At 43.1% G+C, this 24,813-nt stretch overlaps 1 protein-coding gene across 1 annotated transcript; it reads left to right on the top strand.

Annotated features, from left to right (window-relative positions):
• stoml3b (stomatin (EPB72)-like 3b) lies at positions 1 to 24,483 on the top strand. Its single transcript, NM_001139990.1, is given in 7 exon segments — positions 1 to 147; positions 14,006 to 14,112; positions 15,697 to 15,769; positions 16,109 to 16,191; positions 19,957 to 20,160; positions 22,272 to 22,406; positions 23,607 to 24,483. Coding segments are annotated over 7 exon segments (858 nt in total). The 5' UTR covers positions 1 to 80; the 3' UTR covers positions 23,796 to 24,483.
• Positions 24,484 to 24,813: the final 330 nt, after the last annotated feature.

The raw sequence follows: 24,813 nt of genomic DNA, 5'->3' as shown, positions 1-24,813 counted from the left end.
ACACACACACCCTCTCTCTCACACACACACACCCTCTCTCTCTCACAATCACAGTCAAGGAGGAGAGCCAGTGCTGTTGCATGGAAATGGACAGTGAGATAGAAAGTGGTCAGAAGAGACGAGTCAACAGCAAAGATGATCTGATAGGTAAGATAATACGTTAGGTTAACTATTTTATGTCTCCCTCTTTCTTATATTCTCTATAACACTATCTTCGATGTTTCTTTCTCTCTCTTTAAATCACTCTTCTTTGCACTCTCTCCCTCTCTTTTTTTAATCTCTTACCCACTTTTCTCTCCTCTCTCTCTCTCTCTCTCTCTCTCTCTCTCTCTCTCTCTCTCAGCTGATCTTTGCTCTATGGAAACTGTGTTGTCAGGGAGTTGTTAAATAATAGATTACTTAGGGCAAACCTGGCTTTGTTAGTGGTAACAATGTACACTGACTCTTCACAACACTACATTCTTACAGACACTTACTTACCTGTTACAGTTACCTAGCTCAGGTACATGGTTCTTAACACTTACAGTTACCTAGCTCAGGTACATGGTTCTTACCTGTTACAGTTACCTAGCTCAGGTACATGGTTCTTACCTGTTACAGTTACCTAGCTCAGGTACATGGTTCTTAACACTTACAGTTACCTAGCTCAGGTACATGGTTCTTACCTGTTACAGTTACCTAGCTCAGGTACATGGTTCTTACCTGTTACAGTTACCTAGCTCAGGTACATGGTTCTTAACACTTACAGTTACCTAGCTCAGGTACATGGTTCTTACCTGTTACAGTTACCTAGCTCAGGTACATGGTTCTTAACACTTACAGTTACCTAGCTCAGGTACATGGTTCTTACCTGTTACAGTTACCTAGCTCAGGTACATGGTTCTTACCTGTTACAGTTACCTAGCTCAGGTACATGGTTCTTAACACTTACAGTTACCTAGCTCAGGTACATGGTTCTTACCTGTTACAGTTACCTAGCTCAGGTACATGCTTCTTAACACTTACAGTCTACCAGGGCAGCTCTAGCAGAGCAGAAATTTGACAAACTGACTTGTTGGAAAGGTGGCATCCTATGACGGTGCCACATTGAAAGTCACTGAGCTCTTCAGTATGGGCCATTCTACTGCCAATGTTTGTCTATGGAGATTGCATGGCTGTGTGCTCTATTCTAGACACCTGTCAGCAACGGCTGAAATATCCAAATCCACTCATTTTGAAAGGGTCTCGTTTTAATATATAGTGTATTACAGAGTGGGTCAGGAAGCGGTTGAAAATGTCAGTGAAGCCAGCTGGTCAGCACATGCTCTGAGTACGCATCCTGCTAATCCGTCTGGCCCTGCGGCCAGAACGTTAACCTTTTTTTAGGATCTTACTCACGTCGTCTATGGAGAGTGTGATCACACAGTCATCCGGAACAGCGGGTGCTCTCATGCATGGTTCAGTGTTGCTTGCCTCGAAGCGAGCACTGGGCAGTTCGCGGCTGGGTTTCCCTTTGTAATCCGTGATAGTTTGCAAGCCCTGCCACATCCGACGAACGTCTGAGCCGGCATAGTAGCATTCAACCTTAGTCCTGTATTGACTCTGCGCCTGTTTGATGGTTTGTCAGAGGGCAGGATTTCTTATAAACGTCCAGATTAATGTCCCACTCCTTGAAAGCAGCATCTCCAGCCTTTCGCTCAGTGCAGATGTTGCCTATAACCCATGGCTTCTGGTTGGGCTATGTACTGTACATACGGTCACTGTGGGGACGACGTCTATGTAGTTACTAATGAAGCAGGTGACTGATGTGGTATACTCCTCAATGCCATTGGATGAATCCCGGAACATATTCCAGTCTGTGCAGCAAAACAGTCCTGTAGCTTAGCATCTGTGTCATCTGACCACTTCTGTATTGAGTGAGTCACTGGTACTTCCTGTTTGAGATTTTGCTTGTAAGCAGGAATCAGGAGGATAGAATTATGGTCAGATTTGCCAAATGGAGGGTGAGGGAGAGCTTTGTACGTGTCTCTGAGTGTGGAGTAAAGGTGGTCTACAGTTTTGCCTCCTGTAGTTGCACATGTGACATGCTGGTAGAAATGAGGTAAAACGGATTTCATTTTCCCTGCATTAAAATCACCGGCCACTAGGAGAGCCGCCTCTGGGCGAGCATTTTCTTGTTTGCTTATGGCCTTATACAGCTCATTGAGTGCGGTCTTAGTGACAGCATCGGTCTGTGGTGGTAAATAGACAGCTACGAAAAATATAGATAAACTCTCTTGGTAAATAGTGTGGTCTACAGCTTATCATGAGGTACTCTACCTCAGGCGAGCAGAAACTTGAGACTTCCTTAACGTTAGAGATCACACACCAGCTGTTTTTAAAAGAGACACACCCTTCCTCCGTTGGTCTTAACTGAGTCTGCCGTCCGGTCTTGGCGATTCATAAAAAAAACCAGAGAGATGTATATTATCCATGTCCTCAATCAGCCTCGACTCCGAGAAGCATAAGAGCTTGACATCGACAGTTCTTCAGGTCCCGTTGATAGGAGAGTCTCGAATTAGTCTCCCAATTTGTTCGCCAATAGAACGGAGGGTTAGAGGCAGGTTATTTATTCGCCAGCGTAGTTTCGTCAGGGTGCCCGCACGTTGATCTGTTTTACACTGTCTTTTACTTTTCTGAGACTCTGGGTTTAGGGCTGTGTAGTAAGGTTAGGATTTAGGGAGGGTAACCTGACCCCTTTGATGGTTAATTATGGTTTGCAGTTGTGTTGTTGTGGTCTGTAGTTGTGTTGTTGTGGTCTGTAGTTGTGTTGTTGTGGTCTGTAGTTGTGTTGTTGTGGTCTGTAGTTGTGTTGTTGTGGTCAGTAGTTGTGTTGTTGTGGTCTGTAGTTGTGTTGTTGTGGTCTGTAGTTGTGTTGTTGTGGTCAGTAGTTGTGTTGTTGTGGTCAGTAGTTGTGTTGTTGTGGTCTATAGTTGTGTTGTTGTGGTCTGTAGTTGTGTTGTTGTGGTCTGTAGTTGTGTTGTTGTGGTCTGTAGTTGTGTTGTTGTGGTCTGTAGTTGTGTTGTTGTGGTCTATAGTTGTGTTGTTGTGGTCTGTAGTTGTGTTGTTGTGGTCTGTAGTTGTGTTGTTGTGGTCAGGAGTTGTGTTGTTGTTGTTGTGGTCAGTAGTTGTGTTGTTGTGGTCTGTAGTTGTGTTGTTGTGGTCAGTAGTTGTGTTGTTGTGGTCAGTAGTTGTGTTGTTGTGGTCTGTAGTTGTGTTGTTGTGGTCAGTAGTTGTGTTGTTGTTGTTGTGGTCAGTAGTTGTGTTGTTGTGGTCTGTAGTTGTGTTGTTGTGGTCTGTAGTTGTGTTGTTGTGGTCTATAGTTGTGTTGTTGTGGTCTATAGTTGTGTTGTTGTGGTCAGTAGTTGTGTTGTTGTGGTCTATAGTTGTGTTGTTGTGGTCAGTAGTTGTGTTGTTGTGGTCTATAGTTGTGTTGTTGTGGTCAGTAGTTGTGTTGTTGTAGTTGTGTTGTTGTGGTCTATAGTTGTGTTGTTGTGGTCTATAGTTGTGTTGTTGTGGTCTGTAGTTGTGTTGTTGTGGTCTATAGTTGTGTTGTTGTGGTCTATAGTTGTGTTGTTGTGGTCAGTAGTTGTGTTGTTGTGGTCAGTAGTTGTGTTGTTGTGGTCAGTAGTTGTGTTGTTGTAGTTGTGTTGTTGTGGTCTATAGTTGTGTTGTTGTGGTCAGTAGTTGTGTTGTTGTGGTCAGTAGTTGTGTTGTTGTGGTCTATAGTTGTGTTGTTGTGGTCTGTAGTTGTGTTGTTGTGTTGTTGTGGTCTATAGTTGTGTTGTTGTGGTCAGTAGTTGTGTTGTTGTGGTCAGTAGTTGTGTTGTTGTAGTTGTGTTGTTGTGGTCTATAGTTGTGTTGTTGTGGTCAGTAGTTGTGTTGTTGTGGTCAGTAGTTGTGTTGTTGTGGTCTATAGTTGTGTTGTTGTGGTCAGTAGTTGTGTTGTTGTGGTCTATAGTTGTGTTGTTGTGGTCTGTAGTTGTGTTGTTGTGGTCTATAGTTGTGTTGTTGTGGTCTGTAGTTGTGTTGTTGTAGTTGTGTTGTTGTGGTCTATAGTTGTGTTGTTGTGGTCAGTAGTTGTGTTGTTGTGGTCTATAGTTGTGTTGTTGTGGTCTGTAGTTGTGTTGTTGTAGTTGTGTTGTGGTCTATAGTTGTGTTGTTGTGGTCAGTAGTTGTGTTGTTGTGGTCTGTAGTTGTGTTGTTGTGGTCTGTAGTTATTGTGGTTCTGGTTGTTGATAAGGTTTTAGCTATCTTTCTATCCTTTATATCTAGTTGGATCAGAGACAGAGGAGCGGGATAGTGGTTTTGGCCCGTTTTGGTAGCCAACAATACGGTGCAGAGCGTTCTATCCGCCAAAACCAAAAGTCTACTAGGCTACGTGCTGTTGTTAAATAAATGTTATAGTTAGTGCTTGACTTGAACTGAAATAGGTGGCTGTACTCTGTTTGAAAGTGACTGTTTTCTGGTTTGAAAGCGACTGTTTTCTGGTTTGAAAGCGACTGTTTTCCGGTTTGAAAGCGACTGTTTTCCGGTTTGAAAGCGACTGTTTTCCGGTTTGAAAGCGACTGTTTTCCGGTTTGAAAGCGACTGTTTTCCGGTTTGAAAGCGACTGTTTTCCGGTTTGAAAGCGACTGTTTTCAGGAAGTTGCGCAGAGCCATTTCCCCAACATATGACATACTGTAGTATGCATTTTCCAGGAACTCGTTTTCGCTTTAGAGCGCTAATTTCAGAACTACTCCCCCCCCCCACCAAAAAAATATACAAATCTTATGGAGAATCTCTTTAACCTGAGCTTTTTAAAACACAAGCACCACTATCCTGTACCATGTGGTGTCGGCTAAGGCAGGTATAGAGCTATCACTTGAGTTAAATACTGAAGTGCTAGGTACCAGGAAGTGCTAGGTACCAGGAAGTGCTAGGTACCAGGAAGGCCCCATTAGTACACATATCTATCTATCTCTAATGATTAGCCTACAGAGTAGACTCTGCAGGTACGGTAAATACCCAGTCAACGGAGGGGAGATAAAGTGTTACCCAGGCTATGTGTATAATAGCTACACGACACAATGCTTTCATCCCATAGTGTTTTTGTCGAGACTTTAAACATTCCCAGCCGATCATTCCCTGATAACGTTAGGTGAGTGCCTATTAGCCTAATGCAGTCATAATGATAAAGTGTATTCATTCCACAGGTAGATTGGTAGATTGTGTGACCGTGTGTTTTCCACATTATTTCAGTAGCTAACAGGTCTGACAGGCTTGTGTTTTTATGTAGAGTTGAGGATAGACATTGATGATGCTTTTTTAGGTCAGGTGGATTCTTTCTCATGCACTTCAGCCAGAAAGTGAATTCATGAATAATCCCTTTCCTAACCTTAACCTTAACCATTTTACATTTCCTGGATAGCTACCCTTCCTGGAGAGCAACCATCCTAATCTAACGCACTTGATTCTAGTTTGTTACCACTCGGGTTGGAGTTAAAACCTACAGGAGGGTATCTCTCCAGGAACAGGGTCGGAGTTAAAACCTACAGGAGGGTATCTCTCCAGGAACAGGGTTGGAGTTAAAACCTACAGGAGGGTATCTCTCCAGGAACAGGGTTGGAGTTAAAACCTACAGGAGGGTATCTCTCCAGGAACAGGGTTGGAGTTAAAACCTCCAGGAGGGTATCTCTCCAGGAACAGGGTTGGAGTTAAAACCTACAGGAGGGTATCTCTCCAGGAACAGGGTTGGAGTTAAAACCTACAGGAGGTATTCCAGGAACAGGAGTTAAAACCTCCAGGAGGGTATCTCTCCAGGAACAGGGTTGGAGTTAAAACCTCCAGGAGGGTATCTCTCCAGGAACAGGGTTGGAGTTAAAACCTCCAGGAGGTTTATCTCCCCAGGTTCAGGGTCTAGGCAATCATCATAATCAGTAATGTCGGTCTGTTATTATCCTCATGTGTTGGAATGATTAATACATTGATCACATGACACCAGCTTAGTTCCAACCCTTTGTAAGGTTTACAGTGTGAATTTTACCACAGATACAGATGCTGCATACAACACATCATATTAGACTATGTGAAACTGAAATTATGTTTTTATAAATTAATTACAAATGAGAAGGTTAAATGTCTTGAGTCAATAAGTATTCAACCCCTTTGTTATGGCAAGTTCGAGAGTAAAACTGTGCTTAACGAGTCACATAATAATTTGCATGGACTCACTCTGTGTGCAATAATAGGGTTTAGCATGATTTTTGAAGGACTTCCTCATCCTTTGTATCCCACACATACAATTATCTGTAAGGTCCCTCAGTCCAGCAGTAAATTTCAAACACAGATTCAACCACAAAGACCAGGGAGGTTTTCCAATGCTTTGCAAAGAAGGGCACCTATTGGTAGATGGGAAGTTATTTTTTATTTAACCAGGCAAGTCATTTAAGAACAGATTCTTCTATTTACAATGACGGCCTACTCTGGCCAACTGTGCACTGCCCTATGGGACTCCCAATCACAGCCAGATGTGATACAGCCTGGATTCAAACCAGGGACTGTAGTGACGCCTCTTGCACTGAAATGCAGTGCCTTAGACCACTGTGCCACTCAGGCGCACACTTTGGATGGTGTATCAATACACCCAGTCACTACAAAGATACAAGTGTCCTTCCTAACTCAGTTGCCGGAGAGGAAGGAAACAGCTCAGGGATTTCATCATGAGGCCAATGGTGACTTTAAAACAGTTACAGAGTTTAATGTATGTGATAGGACACTGAGGATGGATCAACAACATTGTAGTTACTCCACAATATTAACCTAACTGACAGAGTAAAAAGAAGGAAGCCTGTACAGAATAAAAATATTCCAAAATATGCATCCTGTTTGCAACAAGGCACTAAAGTAAAACTGCAAAAAATGTGGCAAAGAAATTAACTTTATGTCTTGAATACACCGTGTTATGTTTGGGGCAAATCCAACACAACACATTACTGAGTACCACTCTTCATATTTTCAAGCATGTTGGTGGCTGCATCATGTTATGGGTATGCTTGTCATCGGCAAGGACTAGGGAGTTTTTTTTAGGATACAAAAAAACGTAATGGAGCTAAGCACAGGCAAAATCCTGGAGAAAAACCTGGTCCAGTCTGCTTTCCACCAGACACTGGGAGAGGAATTCACCTTTCAGCAGGACAATAACCTAAAACACAAGGCCAAATATACACTGGAGTTACTTACCAAGACAACACTGCATTTTCCTGAGTGGCCTAGATACAGATTTGACTTAAATCGGCATGAAAATCTATGAGAAGACTTGAAAATGGCTGTCTAGCAATGATCAATAATCAGTTTGACAGAGCTTGAAGAAGTATTGTACAATAATGTACAGGTGTGCAAATCTCTTAGAGACTTACCCAGAAAGACTCACAGCTGTAATCGCTGCCAAAGGTGATTCTAACATGTATTGACTCAAGGGGTGTGAATACTTATGTAAATTCGATATTTCTATATTTCATTTTCAATAAATGTGCAAACATTTAAAAAAACATTTTCACTTTATCATTATAGGGGTATTGTGTGTAGATGGGTGAGAGAACATAATATTTTCAATCCATTATGTTGTGTTCAGCCTGTAACACAACAAAATGTGGACTAAGTCAAGGGGTATGAATACTTTGTGAAGGTACTGTAATACGAGAGAGGACAGGACAGATCACTGTGGGCCACTCCGTCCGTCTCTGTAGTGTTTCTCCCCTGTGGCTCAGTTAATAGAGCAAGGCACTTTCAATGCCAGGATTGTGGGTTCAATTTCCACAGAGGACCAAAATGTATGCACTCACCACTGTATGTCTCTATATATATGATCTAAATGGGAAGAAATTGCTTATATAGTGTTCTATTATGATAATTGTGTCATATGGTTCAGCGGAACGGCGGTAAACGTTTGAGACTGAAACAGGCTAACTACCACTGTAAAAAAAAAAGTCTTTACCAATAACAGAAGTCAATGTAGAAGAAAAAGTTAGAAAGTTGACGGGAAATTTGAGCTTGTGTTTTCCATTGGGGGAAGTGAAAGACTTTTACACAATATAGGCCTACCCACTGGACTTTTGTACAGTGGGAAAATATCTTCTCTGGCTGAAGTGACATTTAGCAAAACAGAGCTATCAGTAGTGAGGAAAATAGCCCAGGAACCATACATTCCTATTGACTGATTATAATAGGGACTATCATGTGGAAACAAACAGGAGGTTTTGTCGGTAGTCACTGTAATTCAATAGACTAATTTAAAAGATACGGACTGATTAAGCAAGCGATGTTATCAAACGTTGGTCAACACACACTATGAATAGCATAACTACACAGTAATCGACTAACGTTAATGTTGACATTGTGTATGTGACACACAGCCTGGGTTTGGTTTAGGAGACGGTTTCATCTGATTTTCTCAGATAGTATATTTCCATGAGCTCAAACCATTACAGATGCCGTATCTTAATTTGAGTCAGTTTCACAAAGCAGAAAAATGTATCCTTCAGCAACAGGAAATGTGGATCATTATGTGGATTATAATTGATGGAATTTTTTGGTAGGGGTTCATAAAAAAAAATGTATTAGGGTAAATCAAGTCTGACATTTTAAATGGGAAATTACAAACTTTAGAAACCTTTTTAAAACATGGAATACACTACAATTCCTTCAACAACAGGATGATCAAATGAAGATCCTACATCTGTAGTGAACCCATGCTGAGATGAGTCACCCCAACTGTAACAACACGTGGTATTTATGTATCTTTCATCTAGAGGGAGGGAGCACATGACGCTTTGTTGGATAACACAACCTTTACTGGCCTTGACCGTGTGTGTGTGTGTGTGTGTGTGTGTGTGTGTGTGTGTGTGTGTGTGTGTGTGTGTGTGTGTGTGTGTGTGTCTCAGGGCTATACAGGAAATGTGAAAGGCAGACCCCTCCCTCCACTAATGTCTTCATCACCAGATAGCATTATGCTATGCTACTTCATAAAACCCCTCCCTCATCACCAGATAGCATTATGCTATGCTACTTCATAAAACCCCTCCCTCATCACCAGATAGCATTATGCTATGCTACATCATAAAACCCCTCCCTCATCACCAGATAGCATTATGCTATGCTACATCATGAAACACCTCCCTCATCACCAGATAGCATTATGCTATGCTACATCATAAAACCCCTCCCTCCGCTAATGTCTTTATCACCAGATAGCATTATGCTATGCTACATCATAAAACCCCTCCCTCCGCTAATGTCTTCATCACCAGATAGCATTATGATGTTACTTCAGAAGTAAACAGACCTGTATGTGTGCTCGTGTGTTCAAATCAAATGTATTTATAAAGCCCTTCTTACATCAGCTGATATCTCAAAGTGCTTATACAGAAACCCAGCCTAAAACCCCAAACAGCAAGTAATGCAGGTGTAGAAGCACTGCCATCCTAGACTAGAAGATATAACAAATATTTGTTTTGTCTGATGTGTGTAATGAGGAGCATCCAGACGCTGCACTTGATACATTTAGGAAATAGTTTCTTCCAGTTATTGATAAACAATAAAATAAAAATGGACCTGTTAAGAAACTGACTGTTAGAACTGTTAAGGCTCCATGGATTGATGAGGAATTGGAAAACGGTATGGTTGAAAGAGATGGGGGCAAAATGAGTGTTGAATAACTGACTGGCTGACTTACTGGAAATTGAGAAATTATGTGACTAAACTGAACAAAAAGAAGAATAAACTGTATTATGAAGCCAAGATGAATTATATAAAGAATGGTGGGAAAAAAAATGTTTTGGAATACTTCAAATTAAATTATGGGCAGAAAGACAAATTCATCACAAAACCATTTGATGTTTCCAAATATTTGGCAAATTGGGCAAACTTAGGTAAGAAATGCCAACAACGAGTTATCGAATTCACGCATTAAAAAAAAAACGAATAATGAAAGAAAAGCATTTTAAGTTTGAATTTTGTAAAGTTAGTTTGGGAAAGGTGCAAAAATTGTTATCGACCTAATAATGACAAACCTCCTGGCATTGACAACTTAGATGGAAAGCTATTGAGGACGGTATCTGACTCTATAGCCACTTCTATCTGTCATATCTTTAATCTGAGCTGAGAGGAAAGTCTTTGTCCTCAGGCCTGGAGGGAAGACAAAGTAATTTCCGCTACCCAAGAGTGGTAAAGCGGCCTTTACAGGTTCTAACAGCAGACCGATCAGCTGCCAGCTCTTAGCAAACTGATGGATATAATACTGTTTGACCAACCAATGAACAACAGACTTTTCACCATGAGTATAGAGAAGGGCAATCGACATGTACTGCACTGACACAAATGACTGATGATTGGTTGAAAGACATTGAGAATAAGGAGATTGTGGGAGCTGTACTGTTAGATTTCTATTTTTTATTATTGGTGTCACGGCTTCCGCCTAAGTCGGCCCCTCTCCTTGTTCGGGCGGCGTTCGGCGGTCGATGTCACCACCGATCCATGTTTCCCTGTTCGTTTTGTTTTGTCTTAATTATACACACCTGTTTTCAATTCCCTTATTATGTTCCCTATTTAACCCTCTGGCTTCCCTTTCTGTTTTGTGATTGTTCTTTGTTCAGTGATGGTTGGAGGTGTTTCTCCTCACCCTGCCTGTTGGAGATTTTTTGATTGTGTTCTTGAGTAAACAAGACTGTTTTGCACTCATACCTGTGTCCTGCGCCTGACTCCGCTACATATTCAAACAAAAAATCGTTACAATTGGCCATAACCTGTTGTTGAGAAAATCGTATGTTTTATGGCTTTTCAACCTCTGTCATATCGTGGATTCAGAGCTAAACTCAGCAAAAAAAGAAATGTCCCTTTTTCAGGACCCTGTCTTTCAAAGATAATTCGTAAAAATCCAATTAACTTCACAGATCTTCATTGTAAAGGGTTTAAACACTGTTTCCCCATGTTTGTTCAATGAACCATAAACAATTAATGAACATGCACCTGTGGAACGGTCGTTAAGACACTAACAGCTTACAGACGGTAGGCAATTAAGGTCACATGCTTTAGGCATGCTGCAAGGAGGTATGAGGACTGCAGATTTGGCCAGGGCAATAAATTGCAATGTCCGTACTGTAAGGCGCCTAAGACAGCGCTACAGGGAGACAGGACGGACCGCTGATCGTCCTCGCAGTGGCAGACCACGTGTAACAACACCTGCACAGGATCGGTACATCTGAACACCACACCTGCGGGACAGGTACAGGATGGCAACAACAACTGCCTGAGTTACACCAGGAACGCACAATCCCTTCATCAGTGCTCAGACTGTCCGCAATAGGCTGAGAGAGGCTGGACTGAGGGCTTGTAGGCCTGTTGTAAGGCAGGTCCTCACCAGACATCACCGGCAACAACGTCGCCTATGGGCACAAACCCACCGTCGCTGGACCAGACAGGACTGGCAAAAAGTGCTCTTCACTGACGAGTCGCAGTTTTGTCTCACCTGGGGTGATGGTCGGATTTGCATTTATTGTCGAAGGAATGAGCGTTACACCGAGGTCTGTTCTCTGGAGCGGGATCGATTTGGAGGTGGCGGGTCCGTCATGGTCTGGGGCGGTGTGTCACAGCAACATCGGACTGAGTTTGTTGTCATTGCAGGCAATCTCAACACTGTGCGTTACAGGGAAGACATCCTCCTCCCTCATGTGGTACCCTTCCTGCAGGCTCACCCTGACATGACCCCCCAGCATGACAATGCCACCAGCCATACTGTTCATTCTGTGCGTGATTTTCTGCAAGACAGGAATGTCAGTGTTCTGCCATGGCCACCTCTTGGCTAAGAGTTGAGGAGAGACTGACTGAATCACTTCTTATTTTTTATAAGAAACATTAATGTATTGAAAATTCCAAATTGTTTGCGTAGTCAACTTACACACAGCTCTGACACACACACTTACCCCACCAGACATGCCACCAGGGGTCTTTTCACTGTCCCCAAATCCAGAACAAATTCAAGAAAGCGTACAGAATTATATAGAGAACTTATTGTATGGAACTTCCTTCCATCTCAGATTGCACAAATGAACAGCAAACCTGCTTTCATAAAACAACGCCTCTCCCCTATTTGATCTAGATATTTTGTGTGTATGCAGTGATATGTAGGTTATGTGTGCCATTTTTACGTTTAGTGTACATAGTTCTGTCCATGAGTTGTTCCTGTCTATTAATGTTCTGTATTATGTCATTTTGTATTATGTTTCATGTTTTGTGTCGACTCCAGGAAGAATAGCTGATGCTTTCGCAACAGTTAATGGGGATCCTAATAAAATACCAAATATATATATATATATATTGAACAAAAATATAAACACAACATGCATCAATTTCAAAGATTTACTTAGTTACAGTTATTAGGAAATCAGTCATTTGAAATAAATTCATTAGGTTGCTAATCTAGGGATTACATTAAATGACTGGGAATACAGATATTCATCTGTTGGTCACAGATAGTAGGGGAGTGGATCAGAGAACCAGTCAGTATCTGGTGTGACCACCATTTGCCTCATGCAGCGCGATACATATAATTGATCAGGCTGTTAAATGTGGCCTGGGGAATGTTGTCCCCACTCCTCTTCAATGGCTGTGTGAAGTTGCTGGATATTGCTGGGAACTGGAACACGCTGTCGTACACGTCGATCCAGAGCATCCCAAACATGCTCAATGGGTTACATGTCTGGTGAGTATGCAGGCCATTTAGGAACTGGGACATTTTCAGCTTTCAGGAATTATGAACGATCCTTGCGACATGCGGCCATGCATTATCATGCAGAAACATGAGGTGATGGATGAATGGCATGACAATGGGCCTCAGGATCTCGTCACGGTATCTCTGTGCATTCAAATTTTCTGCGATAAAATGCAATTGTGTTCATTGTCCGTAGCTTTATACCTTCCCATACCGTAACCCCACCGCCACCATGGGGGTCTCTGTTCACAACGTTGACATCAGCAAACCGCTCGCCCACACGACGCCGTACACGTAGTCTACGGTTGAGAGGCCGGTTGGACGTACTGCCAAATTCTCTAAAGCAACGTTGGATGTGGCTTATGGTAGAGAAATGAACTCTAGTGGACATTCCTGCAGTCAGCATGCCAATTGCATGCTCCCTCAAAAATGTTGACATCTGTGGCATTGTGTTGTGACAAAACTGCACATGTTTCAGTGGCCTTTTACAGGCCCCAGCACAAGGTGCACCTGTGTAAGGATCATGCAGTTTTATCAGCTTCTTGATATGCCACACCTGTCAGGTGAATGAATTATCTTGGCAATGGAAAAATACTCCCTAATAGGGAGGTAAACAAATTTGTGCACAACATTTGAGAGAAATAAGCTTTTTTTGTGCGTACTGGGATCTTTTATTTCAGCTCATGAAACATGAGACCAACACTTTAATTGTTGCATTGATATTTTTGTTCAGAGTAGATCGTACAATACACTATACAGCTCACTGTAGTAAAGGGATCAGTGATTTTTACATTTATATATTTCTTACCTTGACAGTAGTCTATATAGACAAGAAGTGACTCCAATCCAAACTTTGGTTTTCTTAAACTAGCCATTTACAACAAATGCTAACATGTAATTTCTCTCTCCTCTCTCTCTCTCTCTCTCTCTCTCTCTCTCTCTCTCTCTCTCTCTCTCTCTCTCTCTCTCTCTCTCGTCTCTCTCTCTCTCTCTCTCTCTCTCTCTCTCTCTCTCTCTCTCTCTCTCTCTCTCTCTCTCTCTCTCTCTCTCTCTCTCTCTCTCTCTCTCTCTCTCTCTCTCTCTGTCTCTCTCTCTCTCTCTCTCTCTCTCTCTCTCTCTCGTCTCTCTCTCTCTCTCTCTCTCTCTCTCTCTCTCTCTCTCTCTCTCTCTCTCTCTCTCTCTCTCTCTCTCTCTCTCTCTCTCTCTCTCTCTCTCTCTCTCTCTCTCTCTCTCTCTCTCAGCTGATGTTGGTTCAGGGAGCCTAGGTTGCTGTGGCTGGCTCATTGTGATCCTCTCTGGTCTGTTCGTCTTCTCCCTGTTCCCCTTCACCATCTGGTTCTGTATAAAGGTGAGTAAGACACGGAACAATGTCCGTAGAATGAATAGAACGCGCGTCTTAATTCCACTTAAAGATGCACTGTAGAATGTTGCATCACTGCCAGTAATTGGCCAGTAAGTTACTGTAATTTATTTTACAGTACAGCTACTGTAATCCATTTTACTGTACCAAAAATTGTACTATAATCCAATTTATAGAATATTACTGGAATGACCCATGCAGCGACACATAACCAACCCAGTGTTCTTTGCAGGATTATATTTTTTACATATACATTTTGGTAATTTAACGGGCATTCTTGTCCTCAACTTACATTTAACAAAGGTTGATAAAAAAAAAAGTATATATTACTGTCACGCCCTGACCATAGAGAGCCCTCGGGTTTCTCTATGGTGTAGTAGGTCAGGGCGTGACTAGAGGGTGTTCTAGTATATATATTTCTATGTTGGTGCTCTTGGTATGGTTCCCAATTAGAGGCAGCTGATTATCGTTGTCTCTAATTGGGGATCATACTTGAGGCGTCCCTGTTCCCACCTGCATTGTGGGATTATTGTTTTGTGTTTGTGCGTGTAGCACCACGTAGGTCACGTGTCGTTGTTCGTTTATTGTTTGTGCTGAAGTTTCTCTTGTTAATATAAAGATGTGGAACTGTCATCACGCTGCGCCTTGGTGCCGTCCGTTATCACGACCGTGACAATTACAGTAATAGCAAGTAAAAGTTTTCTGTTACTGAACATTTTCACCTTTTTTTTACTTGCTATTGTAACAGTGTAGGTTCCGTCCCTCTCTTCGCCCCAACCTGGGCTCGAACCAGGGACCCTTGCACACATCAACAACTGACACCCACCGAAGCATCGTTACCCATCGCGCCACAAAAGCCGCGGCCCCTGCAGAGCAAAGGGGAACAACCACTTCAGGTCTCAGAGCGAGTGACGTCACTGATTGAAACGCTATTAGCGCGCACCACCGCTAACTAACTAGCCATTTCACATCGGTTACACCACCGCTAACTAACTAGCCATTTCACATCGGTTACACCACCGCTAACTAACTAGCCATTTCACATCGGTTACACCACCGCTAACTAACTAGCCATTTCACATCGGTTACACCACCGCTAACTAACTAGCCATTTCACATCGGTTACACTGTGACTGTGATATGTTTTTCCTTTATCAACCTTGCTTGGATGACTGTAGTGCCTGCTAAATGACTAAATTACAATCTAAATGTAAACATGTTAACTTGCAAAGAAACACTGGGTAATGTGTCGCTGCATGGGTAATTCCAGTAATATACTGTAAATTAGATTAATGTACCATTTTTGGTACAGTAAAATGGATTACCATAAAAAGGATTACAGTAGCTGTAATGTAAAAAATAATTACAGTAACTTACTGGCCAATTTATACTGAGCTTCTCAGCTACCAACGTCACCATGCTGTTTGTACTGTAGACCGACACATCAACTACTTTACCCACGTTACCTACAGAACTACAGATACCTCTAACTACAGATACCTAATCTACCAAGTTATGTTCTATATTTAACTTTTTGTGTTGTGATGTGTTGTGTGTGTGTGTGTGTTGTAGATAGTTCAGGAGTATGAACGTGCTGTCATCTTCAGGCTGGGCCGTATTACAGACCGGAAGGCTAAGGGACCAGGTAAAAGACCAGTCACTGTCTGTCTGTCTGTCTGTCTGTCTGTCTGTCTGTCTGTCTGTCTGTCTGTCTGTCTGTCTGTCTGTCTGTCTGTCTGTCTGTCTGTCTGTCTGTCTGTCATTGTGTTGTGTGTTGTGTATGTGTGTTGTGTTGTGTTGTGTATGTGTGTTGTGTTGTGTATGTGTGTTGTGTTGTGTTGTGTGTTGTGTATGTGTGTTGTGTGTTGTGTTGTGTGTTGTGTTGTGTATGTGTGTTGTGTTGTGTATGTGTATGTGTGTTGTGTGCGCACGCGCGAATATTCAATCTACATCGATGTAAAGAAATAAACTCTCTCTCTTCCAGGTATCTTTTTCGTTCTGCCGTGCACAGACTCCTTCGTGAAAGTGGACCTGAGAACCGTGTCATTCGACATTCCCCCACAGGAGGTAGGACCTATACTAACCAGGAAGTACACCCCCGTTAAATAAACTGTTAAATAAATCAGGAGGTAGGACCTATACTAACCAGGAAGTACACCCCCGTTAAATAAACTGTTATATAAATCAGGAGGTAGGACCTATACTAACCAGGAAGTACACCCCCGTTAAATAAACTGTTATATAAATCAGGAGGTAGGACCTATACCAACCAGGAAGTACACCCCCGTTAAATAAACTGTTATATAAATCAGGAGGTAGGACCTATACTAACCAGGAAGTACACCCCCGTTAAATAAACTGTTATATAAATCAGGAGGTAGGACCTATACCAACCAGGAAGTACACCCCCGTTAAATAAACTGTTATATAAATCAGGAGGTAGGACCTATACTAACCAGGAAGTACACCCCCGTTAAATAAACTGTTATATAAATCAGGAGGTAGGACCTATACTAACCAGGAAGTACACCCCCGTTAAATAAACTGTTATATAAATCAGGAGGTAGGACCTATACCAACCAGGAAGTACACCCCCGTTAAATAAACTGTTATATAAATCAGGAGGTAGGACCTATACCAACCAGGAAGTACACCCCCGTTAAATAAACTGTTAAATAAATCAGGAGGTAGGACCTATACCAACCAGGAAGTACACCCATTTAATCAAAACTATAAAAGAACACATATGGAATCATGTAGTAATCAAAAAATATTTTATATTTGAGATTCTTCAAAGTCGCCATACTTTGCCTTGTTGACAGCTTTGCACAATCTTGGCATTCTCTCAACCAGCTTCATGAGACCTGGAATGCATTTCAATTAAGAGGTGTGTCTTGTTAATTTGTGGAATGTCTTTCCTCCTTAATGCGTTTGAGCCAATCAGTTGTGTTGTAACAAGGTAGGGGTGGTATACAGAAGATAGCCCTATTTGGTAAAAGACCAAGTCCATATTATGGCAAGAACAGCTCAAATAAGCAAAGAGAAACGACAGTCCATCATTACTTTAAGACATGAAGGTCAGTCAATACGGAACATTTCAAGAACTTTGAAAGTTTCTTCGAGTGCAGTCACAAAAACCATCAAGCGCTATGATGAAACTGGCTCTCATGAGGACCGCCACAGGAAAGGAAGACCCAGAGTTACCTCTGCTGCAGAGGATAAGTTCATTAGAGTTACCAGCCTCAGAAATTGTAGTCCAAATAAATGCTTCTCAGAGTTCAAGTAACAGACACATCTCAACATCAAATGTTCAGAGGTCGAATTGCTGCAAAGAAACCACTACTAAAGGACACCAATAATAAGAAGAGATTTGCTTGGGCCAAGAAACACAAGCAATTGACGTTAGAGCGAAGGAAATCTGTCCTTTGGTCTGATGAGTCCAAATTTGAGATTTCTGGTTCCAACCAATGTGTCTTTGTGAGACGCAGAGTAGGTGAAAGGATGATCTCTGCATGTATGGTTCCCACCGTGAAGCATGGAGGAGGAGGAGGTGTGATGGTGTGGGGTTGCTTTGCTGGTGACACTGTCTGTGATTTATTTAGAATTCAAGGCACACTTAACCAGCATGGCTACCACAGCATTCTGCAGCGATATGTCATCCCGTTTGGTTGTTTTTCAATAGGACAATGACCCAAAACACACCTCCAGGCTGTGTAAGGGCTATTTGTCCAAGAAGGAGAATGATGGAGTGCTGCATCAGATGACCTGGCATCCACCATTTTTTATTTATTTTTTATTTCACCTTTATTTAACCAGGTAGGCTAGTTGACAACAAGTTCTCATTTGCACCTGCGACCTGGCCAAGATAAAGCAAAGCAGTTCAACACATACAACAACACAGAGTTAAACATGGAGTAAACAAACGTACAGTAGAAAAATCTATATACAGTGAGTGCAAATGAGGTAAGATAAGGGAGATAAGGCAATAAATAGGCCATGGTGGTGAAGTAAATACAATATAGCAATTAAACACTGGAATGGTAGAATGTGCAGAAGATGAATGTGCAAGTAGAGATACTGGGTTGCAAAGGAGCAAGATAAATAAATAAATAAATACAGTGTGGGGATGAGGTAGGTAGATAGATGGGCTGTTTACAGATGAGCTCTGTACAGGTGCAGTGATCTGTGAGCTGCTCTGACAGCTGGTGCTTAAAGCTAGTGAGGGAGGTAAGAGTCTCCAGCTTTAGTGATTTTTGCAGTTCGTTCCAGTCATTGGCAGCAGAGAACTGGAAGGAAAGGCGGCCAAAGGAGGAATTGGCTTTGGGGATGACCAGTGAGATATACCTGCTGGAGCGCGTGCTACAGGTGGGTGTTGCTATGGTGACCAGTGAGCTGAGATAAGGGGGGACTTTACCTAGCAGGGTCTTGTAGATGACCTGGAGCCAGTGGGTTTGGTGACGAGTATGAAGCGAGGGCCAGCCAACGAGAGCGTACAGGTCGCAGTGGTGGGTAGTATATGGAGCTTTGGTGACAAAACGGATGGCACTGTGATAGACTGCATCCAGTTTGTTGAGTAGAGTGTTGGAGGCTATTTTGTAAATGACATCGCCGAAGTCGAGGATCGGTAGGATGGTCAATTTTACGAGGGTATGTTTGGCAGCATGAGTGAAGGATGCTTTGTTGCGAAATAGGAAGCTAATTCTAGATTTTACTTTGGATTGAAGATGTTTGATGTGAGTCTGGAAGGAGAGTTTACAGTCTAACCAGACACCTAGGTATTTGTAGTTGTCCACATATTCTAAGTCAGAACCATCCAGAGTAGTGATGCTAGGCGGGTGAGCGGGTGTGGGCAGCGATCGATTGAATAGTATGCATTTAGTTTTACTTGCATTTAAGAGCAGTTGGAGGCCACGGAAGGAGAGTTGTATGGCATTGAAGCTCGTCTGGAGGTTAGTTAACACAGTGTCCAAAGAAGGGCCAGAAGTATACAGAATGGTGTCGTCTGCATTGAGGTGGATCATAGACTCACCAGCGACATCATTGATGTATACAGAGAAAAGAGTCGGCATGAGAATTGAACCATGTGGCACCCCCATAGAGACTGCCAGAGGTCCGGACAACAGGCCCTCTGATTTGACATACTGAACTCTGTCTGAGAAGTAGTTGGTGAACCAGGCGAGGCAATCATTTGAGAACCCAAGGCAGTTGAGTCTGCCAATAAGAATGTTGTGATTGACAATCACCCGACCTCAACCCGTTGAGAGGGTTTGGGATGAGTTGGACCACAGAGTGAAGGAAAAGCAGCCGACAAGTGCTCAGCATATGTGGGAACTCCTTCAAGACTGTTGGAAAAGCATTCCAGGTGAAGCTGGTTGAGAGAATGCCAAGAGTGTGCAAAGCTGTCATCAAGGCAAAGGGTGGCTACTTTGAAGAATCTAAAGTACAAAATATATTTATATTTGTTTTTGGTGACTACATGATTCCATATGTGTTATTTCATAGTTTTGATGTCTTCACTATTATTCTACAATGTCGAAAATAGTAAAAACTAAGAAAAACCCTTGAATGAGTAGGTGTTCTAAAATTTTGACTGACACTGTATATCTTATCTTCATATAATAACATTCTTCAGCCTTGATGATAACAGCATCACTGTCTTTCTCTTTCTCTCTCTCTCTTTCTCTCTCTCTCTCTCTCTTTCTCTCTCTCTTTCTCTCTCTCTCTTTCTCTCTCTTCTCTCTCTCTCTCTCTCTCTCTCTCTCTCTCTCTCTCTCTCTCTCTCTTTCTCTCTTTCTCTCTCTCTCTCTCTGTGGTTGTGTTTGTGTGTTGTAGATCCTGACTAAGGACTCTGTGACAGTGTGTGTTGATGGGGTGGTGTACTTCCGGGTGAGCGACCCCATCTCCTCGGTGGCTAACGTGTCCAACGCTGACTTCTCCACCCGTCTCCTGGCCCAGACCACCCTGAGGAATGTCCTGGGAACCAAGAACTTGGCGGAGCTGTTATCAGACCGCGAGGGCATCTCACACAGTATGCAGGTACAGAACCCTAGAAACCTGAAACCAGGGCCGGCTCCAGGCATATTAGGACCCACTGCCGCAAGGGGGCCCCGACCCCTCAAAAATATGTTTAAAAAATATATATGTTTTTGTCAACTCAGTCGGGGTCTCACCTTTTTATTGAGAGTAAGAATAGTCAAATACATTATGTGCAATTTCTACATTAGTTTGTGCATCAGCTGTTTTTCTTGTTATGTCAGTCATTCAATTACCTGACAATTAGCCATGTTAATTTTTTCTATTGGTAGTTCGTCTAGCAACATTTGCTCTATGCCCCATGGCAAAACGTGTAGAATTGCTGGAAATAAACATTTCTCTCCGCCGTGAACCAAATCACACTTAGGGCCCCCGTACCTAGAACCTACCACTGTAGAACACTCAAACCAAGAACCTGACTGAGGTCCTGTCTGACTATGAGGTGAACCAATAATCTGACCAAGGTCCTGTCTGACTATGAGGTGAACCAAGAACCTGACTGAGGTCCTGTCTGACTATGAGGGGAACCAAGAACCTGACTGAGGTCCTGTCTGACTATGAGGTGAACCAAGAACCTGATTGAGGTCCTGTCTGACTATGAGGTGAACCAAGAACCTGATTGAGGTCCTGTCTGACTATAAAGTGAACCGAGAACCTGACTGAGGTCCTGTCTGACTATGAGGGGAACCAAGAACCTGAACTGAGGTCCTGTCTGACTATGAGGTGAATCAAGAACCTGACTGAGGTCCTGTCTGACTATGAGGTGAACCAAGAACCTGACTGAGGTCCTGTCTGACTATGAGGTGAATCAAGAACCTGACTGAGGTCCTGTCTGACTATGAGGTGAACCGAGAACCTGACTGAGGTCCTGTCTGACTATGAGGGGAACCAAGAACCTGAACTGAGGTCCTGTCTGACTGAAGTGTAGAAAGTCAAAGTTGCAGGTCCATTATTATATTCTGAGAGATCAACTTGGCATATATAACAAGACCGTTAGAAATGTCAGACGGGCTCATTTTACTAACTTGATCACTATTGATCAGAATAATTAGAGAGTGCTCTTCTCCACCATTGATGGCCTGATAAATCCCCCCCCCCGCAAAACCTATATGAACATCTAAATGTGATGAGTTTGCCGCATATTTCAGAGATAAGATAAGCAACGTTAGACTGGGTATCAGTCAAGACCTGATGAGAAGTTTGATGACATGTGCCTTAGCCTACCATGCAAAGGGTCTATGGATTTATTTACCCTGGTTGACACAGACATGCTCAGCAAAGTGACATCACAACTTAAGTCTTCTTCCTGCCTTCTCGATCCTATCCCCCCCAACACCTTCTCCAAAACAGTTTTTAAATGACATCTGAAGAAGTGCAAGCTACTGTTAATCTCTCCCTGTTCACAGACACCTTTCCCCCACTGCACTAAGAACTGTTATGATGAAACCACTTCTGGGGAAAAGTCATCATGATTCTTCATCTCTTAGGAAATTTCAGCCAATCTCCGTCCTTTCGTTCTTAAGCAAAATTCTGGAGAAATTGGTCTTCAAACAGCTAAATAATTTTTAAGTGCTAACTTTATTTTAAAAAAAAATTGAAATTCAATGTGATTCTCGGGCTGACCACAGCAATGAGACAGCCTTAGTTAAAGTGGTAAATGATCTTAGAGTCAACACAGATGCCAAACAGCTCCTTGTCCTTAAGTGCTGCGTTCAACACTGTCGACCATGATGTCCTTCTGGAGAAGTGGGTTGGCCTCTCCATTTAACCGGTTGAGAGTTTTTTTTGTCACCCTTTGGTGAACATAATTTACTGTAATATTCTGTTCCCTTCCTATAGGCCAGTCTGGACGAGGTGGAATAGGGCTGTGTAGTAAAGGGTTACTGTAATATCCTGTCTTCCTATAGGCCAGTCTGGACGAGGTGGAATAGGGCTGTGTAGTAAAGGGTTACTGTAATATCCTGTCTTCCTATAGGCCAGTCTGGACGAGGTGGAATAGGGCTGTGTAGTAAAGGATTACTGTAATATTCTGTTCCCTTCCTATAGGCCAGTCTGGACGAGGTGGAATAGGGCTGTGTAGTAAAGGGTTACTGTAATATCCTGTCTTCCTATAGGCCAGTCTGGACGAGGCTACTGACCCGTGGGGTATCAAAGTGGAGCGTGTGGAGATTAAGGATGTAAAGCTGCCTCACCAGCTGCAGAGAGCCATGGCTGCAGAGGCAGAGGCCACCCGGGAGGCCAGGGCGAAGGTGGGCTCACACTCACTCACTCACTCACTCACTCACTCACTCACTCACTCACTCACTCACTCACTCACTCACTCACTCACTCACTCACTCACTCACTCACTCACTCACTCACTCACTCACTCACTCAGACACTCACTCACTCACTCACTCACTCACTCACTCACTCACTCACTCACTCACTCACTCAGACACTCACTCACTCACTCACTCACTCACTCACTCACTCACTCACTCAGACACTCACTCAGACACTCACTCACTCACTCACTCACTCACTCACTCACTCACTCACTCACTCAGACACTCACTCACTCAGACACTCACTCAGACACTCACTCACTCACTCACTCACTCACTCACTCACTCACTCACTCACTCAGACACTCACTCACTCACTCACTCACTCACTCAGACACTCACTCAGACACTCACTCACTCACTCACTCACTCACTCACTCACTCACTCACTCACTCACTCACTCACTCACTCACTCACTCACTCACTCACTCACTCACTCACTCAGACACTCACTCACTCACTCACTCACTCACTCACTCACTCACTCAGACACTCACTCACTCAGACACTCACTCAGACACTCACTCACACTCACACCCGGGAGGCCAGGGCGAAGGTGGGCTCACTCTCACACTCACTCACTCACACACTCACACTCACACTCACACACTAACACACACACACACACACACACACACACACACACACACACACACACACACACACACACACACACACACACACACACACACACACACACACACACCCGGGAGGCCAGGGCTAAGGTGGGCTCACACTCTCACACACACACACACACACACACACACACACACACACACACACACACACACACACACACACACACACACACACACACACCCGGGAGGCCAGGGCTAAGGTGGGCTCACACTCTCCACACACACACACACACACACACACACACACACACACACACACACACACACACACACACACACACACACACACACACACACACACACCCGGGAGGCCAGGGCTAAGGTGGGCTCACACTCTCACACACACACACACACACACACACACACACACACACACACACACACACACACACACACACACACACACACACACCCACCCGTACACCCCCAGTTGTCTCCCTCTGTAGGTTTTGTTCCATTCCACTTCTTTGTCTCCCCCTCTAGGTGATAGCAGCGGAGGGGGAGATGAACGCCTCCAGGGCCCTGAAGGAGGCGTCTCTGGTGATCGCTGAGTCTCCGTCGGGCCTCCAGCTGCGCTACCTGCAGACCCTCACCACCATCGCTGCAGAGAAGAACTCCACCATCATCTTCCCTCTGCCCATGGACGTCATCAGTCACTTCATGAAGAAGTGATGTCATCAAAACTCGCCACACACCGCTCCTGTCTAATGTAACATTGCAACCAGTTGGTTTTAGTTGATTCAGGTGATTTGAGGTTTCATTTATTTTCTGTGAGGATTGTTTCAGATTTCAGGATTAGATGGGAATGAAACACAACCCAGTGACCTTTTAGGGAATGTATATCTGCATGGTCAAGACTTCTTCATTTGTCTGTTATGGTGGAAATTGAAACCCTTTAAATATTGCTTTCTAGTCTGTTAAAAACTATAAACAAATATTTTTGAAATACACTGTTATATTGATAATTTCTTGGATATTATAAACTGGGTGGTTCAAGCCCTGAATGCTGATTGGCTGACAGCCATGGTATATCAGACCGTATATCACAGGTATGACAAAATATACATTTTTACTCCTCTAATTACATTGGTAACCAGTTTATAATAGAAATAAGGCACCTCTGGCGATTGTGGTACATGGACAATATACCACGGCTAAGGGCTGTGTCCAGGCACTCCGCGTTTAGTCGTGCCCAAGAACAGCCCTTAGTGGTGGTATATTGGCCATATATCACACCATATCACACCATATATCACAAACGCCAGAGGTATATCACACCCCTCGGGCCTTATTGCTTAATTGAATGTTATTTTTGTAATCTTTATATTTTGATATTTCCTTAATAAATTACAATTCAGAATCAAGCATCTATACTGAACAAAAATATAAACGCAACATGGGCTGGTCCCATGTTTCATGAGCTGAAATAAAAGATCCCAGAAAGGTTTATGTGGACAGAACAGAACTGGGATTGTAGACTGCATAGCTCAGAACGGGGATTGTAGACGGCATAGCTCAGAACAGAACGGGGATTGTAGACTGCATAGAACAGAACGGGGATTGTAGACTGCATAGAACAGAACGGGGATTGTAGACTGCATAGAACAGAACGGGGATTGTAGACTGCATAGAACAGAACGGGGATTGTAGACTGCATAGCTCAGAACAGAACGGGGATTGTAGACTGCAT

This window comes from Salmo salar, chromosome ssa11, assembly GCF_905237065.1.
Source record: "Salmo salar chromosome ssa11, Ssal_v3.1, whole genome shotgun sequence".
Lineage (NCBI taxonomy): Eukaryota > Metazoa > Chordata > Actinopteri > Salmoniformes > Salmonidae > Salmo > Salmo salar.
Note: the sequence above shows the minus strand (reverse complement) of the source record. Positions and strands in the feature narration are given on the sequence as shown.